The 21,657-nt window shown below is 35.5% G+C and overlaps 1 protein-coding gene across 4 annotated transcripts in view; it reads left to right on the forward strand.

The window, feature by feature from the left end:
• RSRC1 (arginine and serine rich coiled-coil 1) overlaps window positions 1–21,657 on the forward strand; it is a 483,059-nt gene that overhangs the window by 84,729 nt on the left and 376,673 nt on the right. For all 4 annotated transcript variants that reach the window (XM_063603003.1, XM_057301951.2, XM_057301952.2 and 1 more), the window contains exon 4: window positions 12,383–12,556. In XM_063603003.1, the coding sequence (XP_063459073.1) occupies window positions 12,383–12,556 (174 nt within the window). The remainder of the gene's footprint in view (window positions 1–12,382; window positions 12,557–21,657) is intronic.

The following is a 21,657-nucleotide window of genomic DNA, read 5'->3' on the forward strand; positions in this document are numbered from 1 at the left end:
TGATATATTTACATTTTTTGAAAAATTTTGATTATTTCTGTTGCTTATAGTTGCTTTGTATGGATGTTGGATTCTCTTTTTATGTCATTCTTGATAATTTTCTTGGATCAGCAGTAATAGACAATACTATGGATGGACTGAAGATTTCGTATGGCTTTAAGCCTTCTTGAATGACACTGTATTGTTTAGTATCGTGAGGTGGAGTTTCTTTCTTTTATTTTATTAGAAATAGGGTCTTGCTCTGTCATGCAGGCTGGAGTACAGTGGCTCACTCCAATCTTAGCTTACTGCAGCCTTCTAACTCCTGGAGTCAAGTGATTCTCCTGCCTCAAACTCTCAAGTAGCTGAGACTACAGGCATCATTTATGATCTTGTTTTTGTAGATCCCTGAACTTCAGCACCTTGTTTCCAGTTTTCCTTTATCACCAAGCCACCGGTGGACACCTCCCTTTCCAAAGTGCATCACTCCTAGAGTGTAGGTCATTAAAAAAAATTCCTCTTATTGTTATCGTTTTAGTTGGAATTTAGTAAGGAGTGAAATTAGGTGTCCGTGTTCAAAATGTCATCCTGACATGGAATCCATGTTATTTTTGTTCAATGTGTAATTATTTAATTTTAATTACAGTTTTATTTTATGGTAAATGTAATCTTTATTTATAGATAGGACTTAACTGAATAGACTACTTGAAGTATTGTAGTTTTCTTTTGAACGTCAAAATATTAGGGTATTTGTTTTGATTACATGTGTTTAGAACTTATTAGCCAATTAAGAAACTTGACAAATTGTTTTTTTAAGTCAGTAATTCATTTTATGTAGAGATGTTGCAGGGACTTTTCTTATTCTGTAGATATTGAAAGCATTTATCTGGTATAATAGGACATCTTGCTGTCCATTTATTGCTTATATATTGGGTGTTCTAGAGTGCCACATTTTTTATCAAATGTTTCTTTGCTTATAATAGATCTCCATATTGGCTTTGGTACTCTAGAGACTTCTAGAGTGATTTATCAGAAATATACTTATTTAAGGAATGAGGGACAAATAACATCTTAAATTTTAATATAGTTTCTTTGGCTTTTTGTTTGTTTGGTCTGGGTAGGAAATCTCTTTACTCTGAACTTGTACTTTCTTCTTGAGGACCATTCAAATTTGTAAGTAAAGTTAGCTAATAAAGTAAATGGAGTTGTTCATATGTCCAGGATGTGAGTTTTATTCAAAATTGTGTAAAATCAATTCTTATGACAACTAAGAAGTTAGCAGCTTAGTTTATTTCAATCTGTGCTTGGTTTCATGGTTGTTTTTAACAACCTTTAATAATTTTTTTTCTCTCTTTGTTTTTGCATTTACTATTTTTTTCACACGTATTTTCTTCAGAGTCACTTTTTGCTACTTGCAATCTATAAGCATGATTAAGAGGCATACAGCGTGAGGATTAAAACAATGAACATTAAGACATAGAGGGCAGGGGGAAGGTCCAATAGCTTATTCTGTGCATACTGTGCATACTGTGATGTTTTAAAACTTACTGCTTTCTTTGAATTTGACATCATGTAACTTGACTTATAGATCTGTTATTGCTATCATAGTTTATTGAACCACACCAGCAACATTTATAGAATATACCAGAATTTTCAAGAGATGAATTGCTCGTATGAAGATGTAGGGTGAATAATGAGCACAATTAGTTTGGAAAATGGCAGGCATATGTTTTCTATAGTAGAGTCCTTGTGTTAGGGAAAACCGTGAGATGGGTTTGGAGATAACTGAGCTTGCTTAATTAATTGGTAAGGTGGGAGAAGTAGAAGATTGGGAAATAAGGTGCTAGGGAGGATTGGGTAGATAGTACTTGATAGAAGACCTCACTGCTAATTGCAGTATCCCGTTTTTCTATAATGGTGATAAAAATGTGATCAGACTCTGCTTCATCTGGGACAGTGCCAATTAAGCCCTGTTGTCTTCATGTTATAGTACCTCCTTCAAGACCTGCATATGTCCCCCAAATATTTCCTTTTATCCTCCAAAGGCTTCAGGACTTGGATGATAGGTGATATGGTCTTCCTGTTAATAGCAAACCACTGAAGATCATGTATTTGGCTGCCGAGGGTTATCTGTGAAGACAAGGATATTAGTACTGCAGATTATTATTATTCACCTTCCTATATAAAAGATATACATTGAACCTTGAGCGATTGTTATGCCAGCCTTGAGATTTTAAAGGTCTGTCAAAATCAGAATGCTGCTTTTTCATTAGCTATGGTATGAGGGAAACATATTTCATATGCTTCTGATTCAGATTTTACAAATTCACTCAAATTAGTACCTCCCTCAGTTAACTTCTTTCCTAGTGCCTGCTTCCTTCTCCCAAATAACTTGTGTTGTTTCACAACTTAGTTAGGTAATATTATTTCATTCTCATGATAAGGTAAATATTATTGTCATTTTGCAGATAAGGAAACAGATGCTCAGAGAGGAAATAGCTTGTTCAGGGGCACTATTATTTGAGGATTTCTTTATCTTCTAAATCTGAATACGTATGTAACTTTGAGCATATTAGTAACAGATACATTTAGTTTTAAGGGTACAATAAAAACATGATTTTACCAAAATCCACCTCATCTGGAACCACAAATGGTAGTATATTTTGTCCAACAGTATATTTTTTTTAATAAAAAGGGGCAAATGAGTAAGAAATGAGCTTTTATTAGAGATTTAGTTTAAAAATAAGCTCTTAGAATTTTATTAATGTTTAAACTAACTCACCTGTCTTTTGTTACTCTGTATTTTCACAGCTAATTGCCAGAATCATATTTTGGTCCTAAATAATGTGGAACCAAATAATGAAAATAACCCGTATGTCTATATGCATATAATGTATTTATAGTGGCTGAGGTTATCACAAAAAAGGCTGCCTTCCATTTATATTGTTATTGCTTTTTTATCAGAAAACTTTAGAATTTAACTGATTATTGCTCAAAGATTTTAGTAATCTGTTAAAATTTCCACGTATTTACACATAATAGAAAATTTAATCAGAAAAGAATCAGGTAACATCTGTGGGGACAGTAAGTTGTGATGATAAAATTTTGATACAGAAAGATGCTCATGTCAAAATTAAGGAATAGTCAAGGAAGCTTATAAAGCAAATGGTAGAAATTTCGTATGTGTAAATTAGGACAATAAAATAATTAAACCTATGTTAACATTAGCAGTAATAAATATTGTGAGTTCAGGTCAACGTACTAGTTCATGACTATAATCCCAGAACTTGGGGAGTCTGACACAGGAGGATCACTTGAAGCTAGGAGTTTAAGACCAGTCTGGGCAAAATAGTGAGACCCCATCTATACACACACACACACACACACACACACACACACACACACACACAAAAAAAAAATTACCTGAGCATGGTGGCACAGCTGTAGTCCCACATCTGTAGTCCCAGCTACTTGGGAAGCTGATGCAGGAGGATCGCTTGAGTCAAGGAATTTGAGGTTGCAGTAAGATACGATCATCCTGCTGCACTCCAGCCTGGCTGGCAGAGTTAGACCCTATCTCAAATAAATAAATAAAGGAATGAAGAAATGTAGGAAGGAAAGGAAAGAAGAAAAGAAAAGAAAAAGGAAAGGAAAGGAGGAAGGAAGGAAGAAATTTCTTTTTTTTAAATATACACTGAATAATTATTTGCTTTTATTATATTTATAAACAGTGTTGTCATGAACACCCATGACATTCTTCTTTTGTGCTTGACGAGGAGCTTCAGCACTTTGGGATTCTTTTTTTTTTTTTTTTTTAATTATACATTAAGTTTTAGGGTATATGTGCACAACATGCAGGTTTGTTACATATGTATACATGTCCCATGTTGGTGTGCTGCACCCATTAACTCGTCGTTTAACATTTGGTATATATCCTAATGCTATCCCTCCCCCTCCCCCCACCCCACAACAGGCCCCGGTGTGTGATGTTCCCCTTCCTGTGTCCGTGTGTTCTCATTGTTCAATTCCCACCTATGAGTAAGAACATGTGGTGTTCGGTTTTTTGTCCTTGCGATAATTTGCTGAGAATGATGGTTTCCAGCTTCATCCATGTCCCTACAAAGGACATGAACTCATCATTTTTTACGGCTGCATAGTATTCCATGGTGTATATGTGCCACATTTTCTTAATCCAGTCTATCATTGTTGGACATTTAGGATAGGTTCCAAGTCTTTGCTATTGTGCATAGTGCCACAATAAACATACGTGTGCATGTGTCTTTATAGCAGCATGATTTATAATCCTTTAGGTATATACCCAGTAATGGGATGGCTGGGTCAAATGGTATTTCTAGTTCTAGATCTCTGAGGAATAGCCACACTGTCTTCCACGATGGTTGAACTAGTTTACAGTCCCACCAACAGTGTAAAAGTGTTGCTGTTTCTCCACATCCTCTCCAGCATCTGTTGTTTCCTGACTTTTTAATGATCGCCATTCTAATGGGTGTGAGATGGTATCTCATTGTGGTTTTGATTTGCATTTCTCTGATGGCCAGTGATGATGAGCATTTTTTCATGTGTCTTTTGGCTGCATGAATGTCTTCTTTTGAGAAGTGTCTGTTCATCTTTCACCCACTTTTTGATGGGGTTTTTTTTTTTTTCTTGTAAATTTGTTTGAGTTCATTGTAGATTTTGGATATTAGCCCTTTGTCAGATGAGTAGATTGCAAACATTTTCTCCCATTCTGTAGGTTGCCTGTTCACTCTGATGGTAGTTTCTTTTGCTGTGCAGAAGCTCTTTAGTTTAATTAGATCCCGTTTGTCAATTTTGGCTTTTGTTGCCATTGCTTTTGGTGTTTTAGACATGAAGTCCTTGCCCATGCCTATGTCCTGAATGGTATTGCCTAGGTTTTTTCCAGGGTTTTTCTGGTTTTAGGTCTAAGATTTAAGTCTTTAATCCATCTTGAATTAATTTTTGTATAAGGTGTAAGGAAGGGATCCAGTTTCAGCTTTCTACTATGGCTAGAAATATGGCTAGCCAGTTTTCCCAGCACCATTTATTAAATAGGGAATCCTTTCCCCATTTCTTGTTTTTGTCAGGTTGGTCAAACATCAGATAGTTGTAGATATGTGGCATTATTTCTGAGGGCTCTGTTCTGTTCCATTGATCTATATCTCTGTTTTGGTAGCAGTACCATGCTGTTTTGGTTACTGTAGCCTTGTAGTGTAGTTTGAAGTCAGGTAGCGTGATGCCTCCAGCTTTGTTCTTTTGGCTTAGGATTGACTTGGAGATGTGGGCTCTTTTTTGGTTCCATATGAACTTTAAAGTAGTTTTTTTCAATTCTGTGAAGAAAGTCATTGGTAACTTGATGGGGATGGCATTGAATCTATAAATTACCTTGGGCAGTATGGCCATTTTCACAATATTGATTCTTCCTACTCATGAGCATGGAATGTTCTTCCATTTGTTTGTATTCTCTTTTATTTCATTGAGCAGTGGTTTGTAGTTCTCCTTGAAGAGGTCCTTCACATCCCTTGTAAGTTGGATTCCTAGGTATTTTATTCTCTTTGAAGCAATTGTGAATGGGAGTTCACTCATGATTTGGCTGTCTGTTTGTCTATTATTGGTGTATAAGAATGCTTGTGATGTTTGCACACTGATTTTGTATCCTGAGACTTTGCTGAAGTTGCTTATCAGCTTAAGGAGATTTTGGGCTGAGACAATGGGGTTTTCTAGATATACAATCACATCACCTGCAAACAGGGACAGTTTGACTTCCTCTTTTCCTAATTGAATACCCTTTATTTCCTTCTCCTGCCTGATTGCGCTGGCCAGAACTTCCAACACTATGTTGAATCGGAGTGGTGAGAGAGGGCCTCCCTGTCTTGTGCCAGTTTTCAAAGGGAATGCTTCCAGTTCTTGCCCATTCAGTGTGATATTGGCTGTGGGTTTGTCATTAATAGCTCTTATTATTTTGAGATATGTCCCATCAATATCTAATTTATTGAGAGTTTTTAGCATGAAGGGCTGTTGAATTTTGTCGAAGGCCTTTTCTGCATCTATTGAGATAATCATGTGGTTTTTGTCATTGGTTCTGTTTATATGCTGGATTGCGTTTATTGATTTGCGTATGTTGAACCAGACTTGCATCCCAGGGATGAAGCCCACTTGATCATGGTGAATAAGCTTTTTGATGCACTGCTGGATTCGGTTTGCCAGTATTTTATTGAGGATTTTTGCATCGATGTTCATCAGGAATATTGGTCTAAAATTCTCTTTTTTTGTTGTGTCTCTGCCAGGCTTTGGTATCAGAATGATGCCGGCCTCATAAAACGAGTTAGGGATGATTCCCTCTTTTTCTATTGATTGGAATAGTTTCAGAAGGAATGGTACCAGCTCCTCCTTGTACCTCAGGTAGAATTTGGCTGTGAATCCATCTGGTCCTGGACTGTTTATGGTTGGTAAGCTATTAATTGTTGCCTCAATTTCAGAGCCTGTTATTGGTCTATTCAGAGATTCAACTTCTTCCTGGTTTAGTCTTGGGAGGGTGTATGTGTCGAGGAATTTATCCATTTCTTCTAGATTTTCTAGTTTATTTGTGTAGAGGTGTTTATAGTATTCTCTGATGGTAGTTTGTATTTCTGTGGGATTGGTGGTGATATCCCCTTTATCATTTTTTATTGCGTCTATTGGATTCTTCTCTCTTTTCTTCTTTATTAGTCTTGGTAGCGGCCTATCAATTTTGTTGATCTTTTCAAAAAACCAGCTCCTGATTTCATTGATTTTTTGAAGGGATTTTGTGTCTCTATCTCCTTCAGTTCTGCTCTGATGTTAGTTATTTCTTGCCTTCTGCTAGCTTTTGAATGTATTTGCTCTTGCTTCTCTAGTTGTGATGTTAGGATGTCAATTTTAGATCTTTCCTGCTTTCTCTTGTGGGCATTTAGTAATATAAATTTCCCTCTACACACTGCTTTGAATGTGTCCCAGAGATTCTGGTATATTATGTCTTTGTTCTCGTTGGTTTCAAAGAACATCTTTATTTGTGTCTTCATTTCTGTATGTACCCAGTAGTCATTCAGGAGCAGGTTGTTCAGTTTCCATGTCGTTGAGCGGTTTTGAGTGAGTTTCTTAATCCTCAGTTCTCGTTTGATTGCACTGTGGTCTGAGAGACAGTTTGTTATAATTTCTGTTCCTTTACATTTGCTGAGGAGTGCTTTATTCCCACCATGTGGTCAGTTTTGGAGTAGGAGTGGTGTGGTGCTAAAAAGAATGTATATTCTGTTGATTTGGGGTGCAGAGTTCTGTAGATGTCTATTAGGTCCGCTTGGTGCAGAGCTGAGTTCAATTCCTGGATATGCTTGTTAACTTTCTGTCTCGTTGATCTATCTAATGTTGACAGTGGGGTGTTAAAGTCTCCCATTATTATTATGTGGGAGTCTAAGTCTCTTTGTAGGTCTCTAAGGACTTGCTTTATGAATCTGGGTGCTCTTGTATTGGGTGCATATATATTTAGGATAGTTAGCTCTTCTTGTTGAATTGATCCCTTTACCATTATGTAATGGCCTTCTTTGTCTCTTTTGATCTTTGTTGGTTTAAAGTCTGTTTTATCAGAGACTAGGATTGCCACCCCTGCCTTTTTTTGTTTCCCATTTGCTTGGTAGATCTTCCTCCATCCCTTTATTTTGAGCTTATGTGTGTCTCTGCATGTGAGATGGATTTCCTGAATACAGCACCCTGATGGGTCTGGACTCTTTACCCACCTTGCCAGTCTGTGTCTTTTAATTGGAGCATTTAGCCCATTTACATTTAAGGTTAATATTGTTATGTGTGAATTTGATCCTGTCATTATGATGTTAGCTGGTTATTTTGCTTGTTAGTTGATGCAGTTTCTTTCTAGCCTCGATGGTCTTTACAATTTGGCATGTTGTTGCAGTGGCTGGTACCGGTTGTTCCTTTCCATGTTTAGTGCTTCCTTCACCCACTGTCCTTCACCCACTGTCCTGCACCCACTGTCCGACACTCCCCAGTGAGATGAACTTGGTACCTCAGTTGGAAATGCAGAAATCACCCATCTTCTGCGTCACTCATGCTGGGAGCTATAGACTGGAGCTGTTTGTATTTGGCCATCTTGGCTCCACCCCCCGCAAGAAATTTCTTAAAATCACATTGAGAAAGTTTGTGGGTTTATGATCCAATATTCTTCTTTATTAAGTGAACCCATTAGAGATGGACAAAGACAAATATTACTGCTGCTGAAAGCCATGTAATTCTCTTGAAGACTTACATATATCCTGATATGGTTTGGCTCTGTGTCCCCACCCAAATCTTATCTTGTGGCTCCCATAATTTCCACGTGTGGTGGGAGGGACCCCATGGGAGATGATTGAATCATCGGGAAGGGTCTTTCTCACACTATTCTCATGATAGTGATTGGGTCTCATGAGATCTGAAGGTAAAAACGGGAGTTTCTCTGCACAAGCTCTTTCTTTGCCTGCTGCCATCCGCATAAGATGTGACTTGCTACTCTTTGCCTTCCACCATGATTGTGAGGCCTCCCCAGCCATGTGGAAATGTAGGTCTAATAAACCTCTTTCTTTTGTAAATTTCCCAGTCTCAGGTATGTCTTTATCAGCAGCGTGAAAATGGATTAATATATATCCTGAGTATCTAGGATGAGTTCATGTGATGTCTCCATCATCCACATTCTTTATTCTTTGGTAATTTGTATTGGTTATTTGTATTTGCTCTTTTTCTTTCATTTGATGAGTTTCGCTGAGACATTAATTTTATTGATATTCTCAGGGTACTAGATTTTGACTTTGTTAGTTTTCTCTTCCATTGATTTTTCTCTTTAATGTTTCCTTTCTTCCAGCTACTTTGGATTTATAGTGCTTTGCTCTTCATTTTGTAGCTTCTTAAAGTGAAACCTTACGTAATTGATTTTAGATATTTCTTCTTTTCTAATATAAACATTTAAAACTATAAATTTCTGCCTAAACGTTGCTTTATCTGCATCCCACAAATTCTCATATGTTGTATTTTTCATTTTCATTCAGTTCAAAATATTTTTAAATTTCCTTTGTGCTTTCTTACTTTACTCATGGATTACTTAAAAGTGGATTATTTGGTTTCCATGTATCTGGAGGTTTTCTGTATGTCTTATTGTTAAATTCTAATTTAATTCTGTTTTGGTCAGAGAAACATGTTCTGCATGATTTCTGCCTATGAATTGATCCTTTTGATCATCATGAAGTATCCATTTTTATTTTGGGTGACACTCTTAGTTTCTGAAGTATAGTTTATGTGATATTAATATATTAACTTTAGCTTTCCTGTACTTGCTGTTTATATGATGTATATATTTTTATCCATTTACTTTTTTTTTGAGACGGAGTCTTGTTCTGTCACCCAGGCTGGAGTGCAGTGGCGCTATCTTGGCTCACTGCAAGCTCCGTCTCCCGGGTTCACTCCATTCTTCTGCCTCAGCCTCCCAAGTAGCTGGGACTACAGGCACCCGCCACCACGCCCAACTAATTTTTTGTATTTTTTAGTAGAGACAGGGTTTCACCATGTTAGCCCGGATGGTCTCGATCTCCTGACCTCATGATCCCCCCACCTCAGCCTCCCAAAGTGCTGGGATTAGAGGCGTGAGCTACCAGGCCCGGCCTGGCCATTTACTTTTAACCTATCTGTGTCTGCTTATTTAAAGTACATATTTTGTAGATAGCATGTAGTTGTTGTTTTAGATGGCATACAGTATTGCTTTTTATTAATTTGACAAACTGCCTTTTTACAATATTTTGTTTATTAATATCTAATGTACTTATTGATATAATTAGATTTAAGTCTATCATTTTATGATTATTTTATGTCTTTCCCTTCTTTTTTCTTTTTGCTTCCTTTCCAGCTTCCTTTTGGATTAATGAGTATTTTTAATAATTCCTTTAAAATTAATCTATTGACTTTTTAGCTATATTTATTTTCTTCTTTTTTTAGTAGTTGCTCTAAGGATTACAGTATATGCTCTTAACATTTCAGTGTACTTAAAGTTATTATTTCACCATTTAATGTGAAATATAGGAACCTTTTAACAGTATAGGTTCATTTACCTGCCCCATGCTTTATTCTATAGAGGTTATTTGTATTATGTCTACTTTCAGTATAAACCTTAGAGTAAAATGCTATTATTTTTACTTTGAGCACTTATATGTGTTTTAAATAAATTAAGGGAAATAAGCAGTTTTTGATACTTACCCATTTATTTACTTTCTATTAGTCTTCATTTCCTCCTAAAGAGCCATGCTTTCATCTGTTATCATTCCTTTTCAGCCTGAAGAACTTTCTTTAGTATTTATTGTAATGCAAGTCTTCTGTTGATATTTGTTTACTTTTCCTTTGTTTCAAAAATGTCCTTATTTTACTTTCATTTTTGAGGGATATTTTTGCTGGGTATAAAATTCTAGGTTGACCTTTTGTTTTCTTTCACCATGTTAAGAATTTAATTCCACTGTCTTCTGATTTCCATTGTTTTTGATAAGAGGTCGGTAGCAATAATTTGTATCATTGTTCCCCTGTATGTAATGTGTTGTTTTTCCTCTGAATACTTTCAAGATTTCTCTTTACCTTTAGTTTTTATCAATTTGACTGTAGTGTTTCTAATCATGGTCTTCTTAATATTTATCTTACTTGGTTTGTTGAACTTCTAATATAGAATCTGTAAATTTGTCTTTTATTAAATTTGGAAAATTTTCACTCACCACTGAAAAAATGTTTTCTGCTTCATCCTCTGTTTTCTCTATTTCTGGGTTTAAATAAACATGTTAGGCATTTGAATTTTGTTACACAGATCCCTGAGGGGCTTTCTTATTACAGTCTTTTTTTCTCTTAATTCTTCATATTGGGTAATTTTGATTGATTTATTTGCATGTATACAGATTCTTTCCTCTGTTATTACCAGTGTGCTTTTAATCTCATCCAGCATAATTTTAATTTCAGAGATTGTGTTTTTCAATTACAGAATTTTTTTTCATATTCTGGTATTTCTATTGAGATTGCTTAACTTTTATCTTCATTATAAGCCTAGTTACACTTACTGCTTTAAAATCCTTATCTGCTAATTTTAACATCTAGTTTAGTCTCAGGGTTGCTCTTCATATGCTGTCTTTTCTTTTAAGAATAGAACACATTTTTTGTGTTTCTTCATATATCTAGGAATTTTGGGTTTTTATCCTGGACAAAGTGAATATCATATTATGAATACTGTGTTATTTTCCTCGAAAAATGTACCTTTGTGTATTTTTTTGTTTAGCAGGGAAATCACATGGTTGGATTAAAATGGCAACAATTCTGTTTTGTTTGTTTTGAGATGGAGTCTTTCTCTGTCACCCAGGCTGGAGTGCAGTGGTGCAATCTGGGCTCACTGCAACCTCCACCTCCGAGGTTCAAGTGATTCTCCTGTTTCAGCTTCTTGAGTAGCTGGGATTACAGGCATGTGCCACCACGCCCAGCTAATTTTTATATTTTTAGTAGAGATGGGGTTTCACCATGTTGGCCAGACTGGTCTCGGACCCCTGACCTCAAGTGATCTGCCCGCCTTGGCCTCCCAAAGTGCTGGGATTACAGGCGTGAGCTGCTGCACCCAGCATGAAGATAAAATATATTTAATATTCACTAAGTGGAAGTGGGTCATCATAAAGGTTGTCATCCTCCTCTTCATGTTGAATAGGCTCAGAAGGAAGAGGCAGAGGTGGGGTTTGCCTTGCTGTCTCAGTGGTGGCAGAGATGGAAGAAAATCCACATGTAAATGGATCCATGCGGTTGAAACCCATGTTGTTCAAGGGTCAACCTGAGTTGTTTTTAAAAATTATCTGTAGGGTTGTCAGTCTGGTAGAGATATATATATATATATGTTTTATCAATATTGTAACCAGAACCTGAAATAATTACTTCTTAGTATTTTACTGTAATGCATTTAATACAAAGAATAGCTGGATTGGAGTGGATCAGTATTTATATTGGAACAATTAGAAATAAGAAATAAGGTTGAATAGATAATGGAAGCAAAGATTGTAGAGAAAAGGAAAGCCTTATTCTTGTAGATTAAATTAGATACATTATTTGAGGAGATGTGAATAATTAAGACTAGATTTGAAGCTTTAAGGCAAACACTTTTTAACTGCATCATAATTTCCTATAAAGTTAGCGTATATATTTCCCTCATATTATTTTAAGTGAGAGCATTTACTTATAAAGAATCATATTCAGGTGCTTGCTTCACGTGGTTGTTTATTTCTGAGTCCACAACTAAAACTAAGTAGTTTTTTTCAGATAATTTAAAAGAGTATTTACTTTTCACAATACAAATTATACACTAAGTTTATTTAACAAAATCTGCTTACCGTAGGTCCAGGTCAAGACCTCGTCTCCGTTCTCATAGTCGTAGCAGTGAAAGGTCCAGTCACAGAAGAACGCGTAGTCGGTCTCGGGATAGAGAACGACGTAAGGGCAGAGATAAAGAGAAAAGAGAAAAGGAGAAGGATAAAGGGAAGGACAAGGAATTACATAACATCAAACGTGGGTAAGTTGGAGCAAATCTTATCTGGTAAGGACTTGGTGATTCCATGGCGATGTTCAAACTAAATTTTTGTTCTCTGAGGTTTTTCTTGTGGCTTATTTGCTATAAGAGTAGAAGAAAATGGAATAAAAAGAGAAAATACAGTAGAGAAGGAAGAAAGGATAAATCAAAATAGTTACCTCAGATTTTTACTGTGGTACATTTTCATTTCTATTTTTATTTAATAATAATATAACAATATTGGAATCAATATAAACAGCAATATCAAAGTTTAGTATGTAAGTCGAGGAAAATTTGCCTAATTCTGTAGGAAAGTTTCATACTCTGTTTCCTTTGTTATGAGTATGAACTTAAAATTTGAAGACTACTTAGTGATTAAAAATGTCTATTACCATATTGTAAAGCTGTTAGCAGAAAAGTATAAAGTTGAAACAGAAGGAGGGGACCATGTGATTTACTATTGTTTAAGCCTTTTTAAATATAGAATGGGAGCTTGGGCAATATTAGGGTATGTGTGTGTTTGTAAGAGTGAGTGTATCTGCTTATGAGGTCCAGATTTTATTTTTCATAGAATTGATATTATTAAAACAATGAGATTCTAGTTTTGTCCATTTAGAGACAGAACTTGAAATCCACTCATAAGTGTTTGTCAAATTAGAAAACATTAAAATGAAACAATCTTTTTTAACGGAGTAAATTTACAGCATCTTGTTTGTTTTATTCAAAATTGTAATTGGGGTCTTTTATTCTAGGAAGTAGAATCTAATCTTGGAATTTATCCTCTTTTGTCAGTCTTTCAATGTCTTGTGTGAATATATTTATTGTAATACTTCAATATAAATGTGTTTATATTTAATGTATTAGTTTTCCATGTTGAAGAGTTTACTAGGATTGCACTTATAGTATCCTGAGATCTTGATTCTATAAAGAATTATTAAGTTTATTAAAAGATACAGAACTCTTTCCTCATTCCTTTCTTTTTCACAGTTGTTTGTGTGTTTATTTTTTATTTCCAAATTTATAGTGATGTTATATAAATCTGCCTAGATTGTTGGCTTTTAAGTATTCTTTAAATGTTAAATTTGTGGTGGAGTTTGGAAGAGGATAACATTATTATTATGTGACTTTTGTTCGCCTGATCATCCCACAACCATTAATGTACAGTGATCAGTTATGTTCCTGTAAAATTCTGAGTTCTATCCTCTTCTAGTTTTAAGGATTGTGAAATGTTACAGGAGAGGAGTTAGAAGTTAGGTACCTGTCTGTAAGGGTGGGGAGGCTGAGTTAGCCAGCACTGGTAAAATGGAATGAAGGCAGAAAGCGTATTGGGAAAATCTCTTGGTAACGGGAGAAAGTCCGTAGGATGATAAATTTGAAGGGAGGATTTACATACAGTAGAGTTCTGAGTCTGGAAAATATGCTTAATGAATAAAACTTGTCAGTCAAGGAACTGCCTTGCTTCTGGTTCCTTTTAAAATTTTTTCTTCTTTTGGTTTTGTTTTTAAAAATTACATGGCTATGGAAGAAAGCTATGATTTTTACTGGCCATTAAATTTTTGCCTTCCACCTCACCAAAGTTTACTTTTTTAGAATAATACTTGTGTAATTGCATAAAATTTATATTATATAAAACATTATATGGGGGATTTTAAAGGTAAGAAATATGAGAGAGTGAATAAAACAGAAAGGTTAGATTGTGTTAAAAAGGGTTCTCATATGGTAACATTAATCTTGAATGTCTCAGCCAGCTTTACAGGTTAGACTCATCTCTCACTCATAGTTGATTGTGTTCAAGTGGACCAATTTCTGGATGGCAAGTTTACAAGATAATAGTGTTGTATTTGTCGTTATTTCTTAACATTAATTTCAACAAAGGCAATGAACAAAGTCAAAATAAGAGGTGCAAAATAAAAGGGCACTGGGGACTGATGCCAAAAAACTGTGGGTAGTCTGCATTATGGTTTTAGTGGGCCATAGTAGAGGATAGTGTTGTGTTAGGGTGCCCTTTCCCTTGCTTAGTGCTGAGGTGCACACAGATTCTTATATTTCCTAAGCCTGATTTTCAAGCCATTCTGGACTTAGAATCTTTTGTATCACTCAGAGCACCTAATGTACATGTTAATTTTTGTTAAATATTTAATATTTAAATATTGATTATCAAATATGCACATTCATTCATCTGTTTACTTGTTCAGTCAACAATATTTAAATGCCTTCTACTTGTCAGGTACTGTGTTAAGTAATAAGGATATAAATGTTAGTGCCAGTACTGCTTGGAGCTTTCACATAGGTGGGAGTATAAACATGTGTAGAAGGGAAGATATGCAAGTGATTATAGTAAAGTCAGATGAATTTTTCCAGTAGGAAAAGTAAAAAGAGCTGTGGAAACACTGTACCAGTTAGGATGCTTTGGCTGTAACAAAACCTAGAGTAGCTTAAAGTAAACCAAGGGACAGCAAACTTTTGTAAAGGGCTAGATTAGGGGTATCCAATCTTCTGGCTTCCCTGGGCCACACTGGAAGAAGAAGAATTGTTTTGGGCCACATATGAAATACTCTAACGATAGCTGATGAGCTAAAAAAAATCACAAAAATCTCATAATGTTTTAAGAAAGTTTACGAATTTGTGTTGGGCCACATTCAAAGCTGTCCTGGGCTGCATGTGGCCCACGGGCTGCAAGTTGCAGAAGATTGGGCTAGATAGTAAATAATTTAGGCTTTCTGGATCATTTGGTCTCTGTTGCAACTACTGAACTTTACAACTGTAGGTAATAGTAAACTAACAGGCAGGCCGTATTTCAGTAAAACTATTTATAAAAATGGGTATCTGGCTGGATTTGGCTCAAGAGTTGTTATTTGTCATTTCTGGCTTAAACTATGAGTGCACTTTCCGCTAATAATGAGCAGTTTAGAGATAAGCAGTCTGAGGCTGTTTTTATACTTCTCACAGGCCAGTCTAAGCATGTTGGCTTTCATTTTCAGTCTTGACACCTTCTGGTTGAGAGATATTTCCCTCCATAAACTTCAAGCTGGTTGATCTTAACTAGTCTCTGTGTCAGGGAAGGGCTCTCAGATGAAGTCATTTTACATATTGAAGTAAGAGATGGGGAGGAATGATCATGCAAAATGAATTTCATATGGAAAGGCTTGGAGGCATCAGGATGTGTGTGGTACAATTTGAGGGACTGAAGTCTAGTGGGGCTTGGTTTAGAGTAGAAGATAAATAATGATGAGAGATGATTATGAGAGGGCCTTGAGTATGCAGTTAATTCTGGAGGCAGTGGGATGCCAGTGTAGAGTTTCAAGTAGAGAAATGATGTGATTGGGTCTACATGGGGTATGAACAAAATGCTTTACTCACAGTGGACGTAAAAAGATAAGCATTGGCCAGGCATGGTGGCTCACGCCTGTAATCTCAGCACTTTGGGAGGCCGAGGCGGGTGGATCACCTGAGGTCAGGAGTTTGAGACCAGCCTGACCAACATGGTGAAACCCTGTCTCTACTAAAAATACAAAAATTAGCTGGGCGTAGTGGTGCGTGCCTGTAATCCCAGCTACTTGGGAGGCTGAGGCAAGAGAATTGCTTGAACCCAGGAGGCGGAGGTTGCAGTAAGCTGAGATCGTGCCATTGCACTCTAGCCTGGGCAACAAAGTGAGACTCCGTTTAAAAAAACAAAAGATAAGCATCTAACATTTTAAATGTATTTTTTCAGTATCAGGAATTTTGCTAAGCATTTGACATATATTATCTCATTTAATAACCTGATGAAATAGGTGCTTTTATTATCGTATTAATATAGATGAAGGTGCTTAGGCTTATGGTCATAGAGCTAATAAACGGCAGAGTTAGGCTTCTAATTCAAATGGACTGACTGTCACCTGCCTCTTAACGACACACTATCCTCATTTCTTTAGTAATCCATAATTATTAATGATGAACAAGAGAGTTTGAGATCAAGTGATATACTGTTGTTTAAACGTTCTAGAAAATAGAACTGAAAGAATTTTCTGTACACTGTTTTTCCCTGATCAGCCCAGAAATCTCATTAGTAAAAGATTGATCCCTTCTTTTCTCCCTCTCTCTTCGTTCTTACTTTCCCACCTCAGCATTTCATCTATTTAGAATTATATTTAATTATCTTCACAGACAATTCCTAGGCCTTAATTAAGTTTATTTTAGTGATGGTTTCATTAGCTGTCTTTTTTCCAGGTGGTTTTAAAAAATTTCTGGAGAGAGAGAGAGGAAAAAGGATTCACAAACATTTAAATTAGGACTTATGTATTAGTTCATTGTGATTGTGCAGTGCATGACAAGTGTTTTAGCTTGTGCTAAGTAACCTAAGTGCTTCCTCACATGGGAAAACAACCTATGTGCAAAAGTAACAGTATATAGATAGATAGATAGATAGATAGATAGATAGATAGATAGATAGATAGATAGACAGACAGACAGACAGACAGACAGGACACAAAGTATATATTTATAAAGCACAAAGCAAGGACAGTAAGTACAATAATGGTAAAGCAAGGTAAAGGGTGTTTATAAATTGGGAAAAACAAAACAGGAAAGAAAGGAATGCTCAAGCAGGAATTAATGAGCTTAATAATGAGGGAGAGCTTTTTTATACTTTTGAGAAAAAAATGCGAAATCAGATAATTCTGAAAAACCCTTTTTAAATAACAGCTAATTATAGTTCTGGAAATACCTAGAACATTAAAATTGTAGAATTCGTCTTACAATGTCATAAATTGGCCCGCTAATTTTATTTATCTACAGATTTAGGAAGACCTAATATAAACTGGAAAGGTCTCAGAAGTTTCTAGGGACTAAAAGATGCCTTTCCTTATAACACTGTGTGAATGATTAATATAAGAAAGACACCGAGTCCTGTCTGAAATTGTATCAAGAATGTTTAATGACTTTTAATGTTTTGTATTTATAAAATTTAGTTTCTAAGAATATTTTATCCTTTAAACACTGATACAGATTTTTCTTTTTTGTTTTCCCCCCAAATTTTAAAAATAAATATTTATCTTATCTTTAGAAAATTTTATTTTTTAAAAGTGAAAGCTATTTATTAAGAAAGTAAAGGAGTAAAGAATGGCTACTCCGTAGTCAGAGCAACTGTATTTCTTTTTTTCTAATTTGTAATTTTTAGAGACAGGGTCTCACTTTGTTGTTCAGGCTGGAGTGCAGGGATGTGATCATAGCTTACTGCAACCTTGAACTCCTGGACTCCAGTGATCCTCCCCACCTTAGCCTCTTAAGTAGCTAGTACTGCAAGTGTTCACCACGAAACTTGGCTAATTTTTTTATTCTTTATTTTTTCTTGAGTTAAAGTCTCACTATGTTGACCAGGCTGGCCTCAAACTCCTGGTCTCAAGCAATCCTCTGGCTTTGGCCTTCCAAAGCACTAGGATTACAGGAGTGAGCCACTGTGCCAGGCCCTAGATCATTACAATTTTTATAAGGGATAATATCTTTGCATTATGAAAACAGATTTTTCTTAATAGCAGAGTTGTTAAGTTGAAATTGGATACAACATTATTTTGTTAAACTGTTGTTGAGAGTCAACAATCAGAAATAGGAAACTTGTCATGGCATCTCATAATTGCAATTTGATTTGATGATGGTGAATGTTATACATCCTATCTAAGTCTTCTGTGGATTAACATGTTATTGGACCTTCTTTACCTACATCTTGATCCAAACTCCCTAACATATAGTTGACTGGTATGAAACCTCTTTAAAGATGTCTTTGAAAAATTAGTTGTGAACAAATATGTAAGTAGCCACTAGTGATGTTCTACTACTCATTCTTAAATAACAGTGCCATCCTTAAAAGGGGAATTTGGATGGGATTGATTTAAATCACCAGCTAGGAAAATTTGGTTTAAGGCAGTTGTTGCCTACTGCTGTGGTTTGAATATGTCTCCCAAAGTTTTTGTGTTGGAAGCTTGATCCAAATTGCGGCAGTGTTGGGAGGTGGGACCTTTATGGAAGGTGGGTCTTCCCTCATGAATGGATTAATGCAGTTATCAAGGGAGTGGGTATGCTATCATGGGAGTAGGTTTCTTATTAGGCTTCCCCCTCCTACGTGCTCTTTGCCTTTCTTCTTTGGAATGATGCAGCAAGAAGTTCATCATCAGATGCTGGCCTCTCAATCTTGGACTTCCCAGCATCCAGAACTGTGAGGCAATAAATTTTTATTCATTATAAACTAATGACCCAGACCATTGCATTCTGTTATAGCAGCACAGAATGCACCAAGACACCTACTAAAATGCTTTCTTCGTAATTTGAATAACTTTAGAATTCATTAGGAACCTAATTTTGTATTTCTAAGTGTGCCTTTCTTCATGACCTGCTACCATGAAAAGTTTTCACCTTTATTATTTCCTCATTGGATTTTCAGTAGGTGGATGCTGTTCTGAGAAATGTACCCAACAAGACTTTTGGGATATTTTACTGAAATACTTGTATTTATACATTCTTCCATTTTTCTTTGTATAATTTTCAGAAGCTTTATACTTTTTGAGAGAGGTAAGAATTTGCCTCTGGATATATAATTTATTTTTCTATAATATGGGGATGGTGGTACTTAAAAAGCTGTAAGTATTATAAGCAGTGTGAATAAGAAAACTAGTACCATGTAGTAATCATACTTTATAGATATATGTTAGTTATGGCTTTAACCTTGGCAAAATTCCAGTGTCTTCAGTTTTAGAGTTTCATGTAATAAATTCCTGTCAATAAGGGGTTTTGTTTTTTATTCCCTCTACCTAGTGATTGGTAGAAGATGTTGGGAGTGATTTGGGAAAGCTGGACTCTGAGTTTTGACATCAGTTACATACTTATAGAGTCTGTCATATTTTTCCTAACCTGTTATTTCTTTATACAGCAGGAAGTAATTTATGCTAATTTACCCCTATTTGCATATAGGTTATAGAGTTCTGTGGTGCAGAGCATGCTTAGAACTCCTTTTAAGTGTTTGTTTGGATCAAAGCAGGGCTGTGTGATAGCTGTTGTCTGACACCAAGCTGTGTGGTGTTGTTTTCATTAAACATTTATCACACTTCCAATGTGACAGCAGGCAACTTTGTGCCAGGATAACATGTTTTCATGCAAAATTTATTGAAAAAGACGAAGACTTTGTAAAGAGATCTTGTTGCCTTTCACCAGTGGCGAAGGGTAAATGTTTGGTTCGAAAGCAGTATATCGAAAGTATACCTTTAACACATGTCATTATAGCATGCAAAAAAAAAAAAAAAAGCTTCATACCGTCAATTTTGTTAAGCAGGTAAACAAATACATCTTTATATACATGTGTGCACTGGAATCTTTTTAAATTAAAGTTTTTACAGTTTCCTCATAAATCAAATGAATATTATAACATAGTGGCCCATTGTGTTGTTGGCCATTTTATATTACAGCAAAATTTACCACCCAATTTCTATTCTGTGGGTTTGAATATTTGGTATTAGTTCTGATTTAACCAAAATAATCTAATTTTTTAGAAAAGATGAGGTCAAGAAAGGGAACATAATATAACAAAAAACATATTCAGCAAAAGCAGGAGACAAGGATTTCCTCAGTACTCCAAGGTCACCACCTTTCTTTTATACATTATATCAGTACATTTAAATTATCACACAGTGTGCCCAATGGGATTTGACTTGAATTATGCCTGATAACATCTTAAATGGCATGAATTGTAGGTTCATTCTCTTTTTTGGTGATTGCTCGACTGTGAAAGCTTTAGAATGAGAGAAGATACTTTAAATTTCCTTTTTCATTCCACAGGAGGCTGAGGAATTAGGGATATGTGAAGAAGTTAGAGGATGGGAGTAGCCTCATGCTGGACTTTTTAGTAAGTTTCATTACATGGTCTATAAAAAATTTAGTGGACCCTTTGCAAGAGGTATTACAAAAATTATGTTAGCATTAACATTCAGGAATAAAAGGGAAAGAGTACTGAGTTGTAGTGTAATGGAAGACCCTTGTCTTTGGACCGGTATGGAATGCACAGAAACCTTCAAATTCTGACTCATTATGCTTTGGAGCTACTGAGGGATGATTGTTTTTAAAACGGCAAAACCATGCCTCGTACAAATATACATGAACACTTGCCAAAGATATTACTTACCTAATTAATGAGAAAATAAGTGAGATGTTACAAGTAGCTCAAAGGATCAGGAGTAGACACAAACATAGGCTACCAAAAATCTAGCCATGAATAACGTAATAGATTCAAAACTAGCTTCTTCCACATAGGGGAAGGAAATCAATTACACCTCCACTGGACAAAATTCATTTGCCTGTTTATAGAAAAGAATTATTTGCATTGCTATCAATTATCTATAATCTATGGAATCTAAAAATACCTCAGATAAGGAAAGGTGCCCTAGACAATATAGCCGGTAGTCTTTTTTGATCATCTCAAGTCATTTACAGTTTTTTTCCTGTGAGAAGGCAAGTAACTTTTTTGAACTTTAAATTTATTCTTCCATAAGATGGAGATAATGGTAATTGAGAAGATGTTAACTATTAGAAGCAGTGTGTGTCAGAAGACTAGTACTATGTAGTAGCAGCTCAATAAATGGTCATCATTTTATTTTTTATTGATAAAACAGTTTTAACTATTGGTTTTGTGATTACCAGTTTCTCAACTATCATTCTTTTTTCTCGCTTTTGTGTCTTTATAAAGGTTGTTCCTTCAGTCTGAAATACTATCTTCTCTACTTTTCTTGCCAGTTGCTATTCATCTTTTTGGGTTCATTTTAAATTTCATTTATTTTGTAAAGTATTCCTAACTCCTCAAGAGTGTGCTGAGTACCCCTGCAGTTAATTCCCATTGTATTTGTACCTAATCTGAATAGAGTTTTGTAATGTTACGATTACAAATTACCTTGTCTGTCTTAGTTAACATTGTATTTACTTGGATTATAGTAAGTACTCAAATATTTGTAGAATGAATAATACATGTTTATTTTGAAGTTGATTTTAGGTAATTAAATCCAGCTTAGAAACATGTAAAAGTGATAACATTGCATTTTTTTAAGCAACTTTTTTGTACTACCCCATTTCTGGTTCAAGTGTGCATG

Source organism: Pan paniscus, chromosome 2, assembly GCF_029289425.2.
Source record: "Pan paniscus chromosome 2, NHGRI_mPanPan1-v2.0_pri, whole genome shotgun sequence".
NCBI lineage: Eukaryota > Metazoa > Chordata > Mammalia > Primates > Hominidae > Pan > Pan paniscus.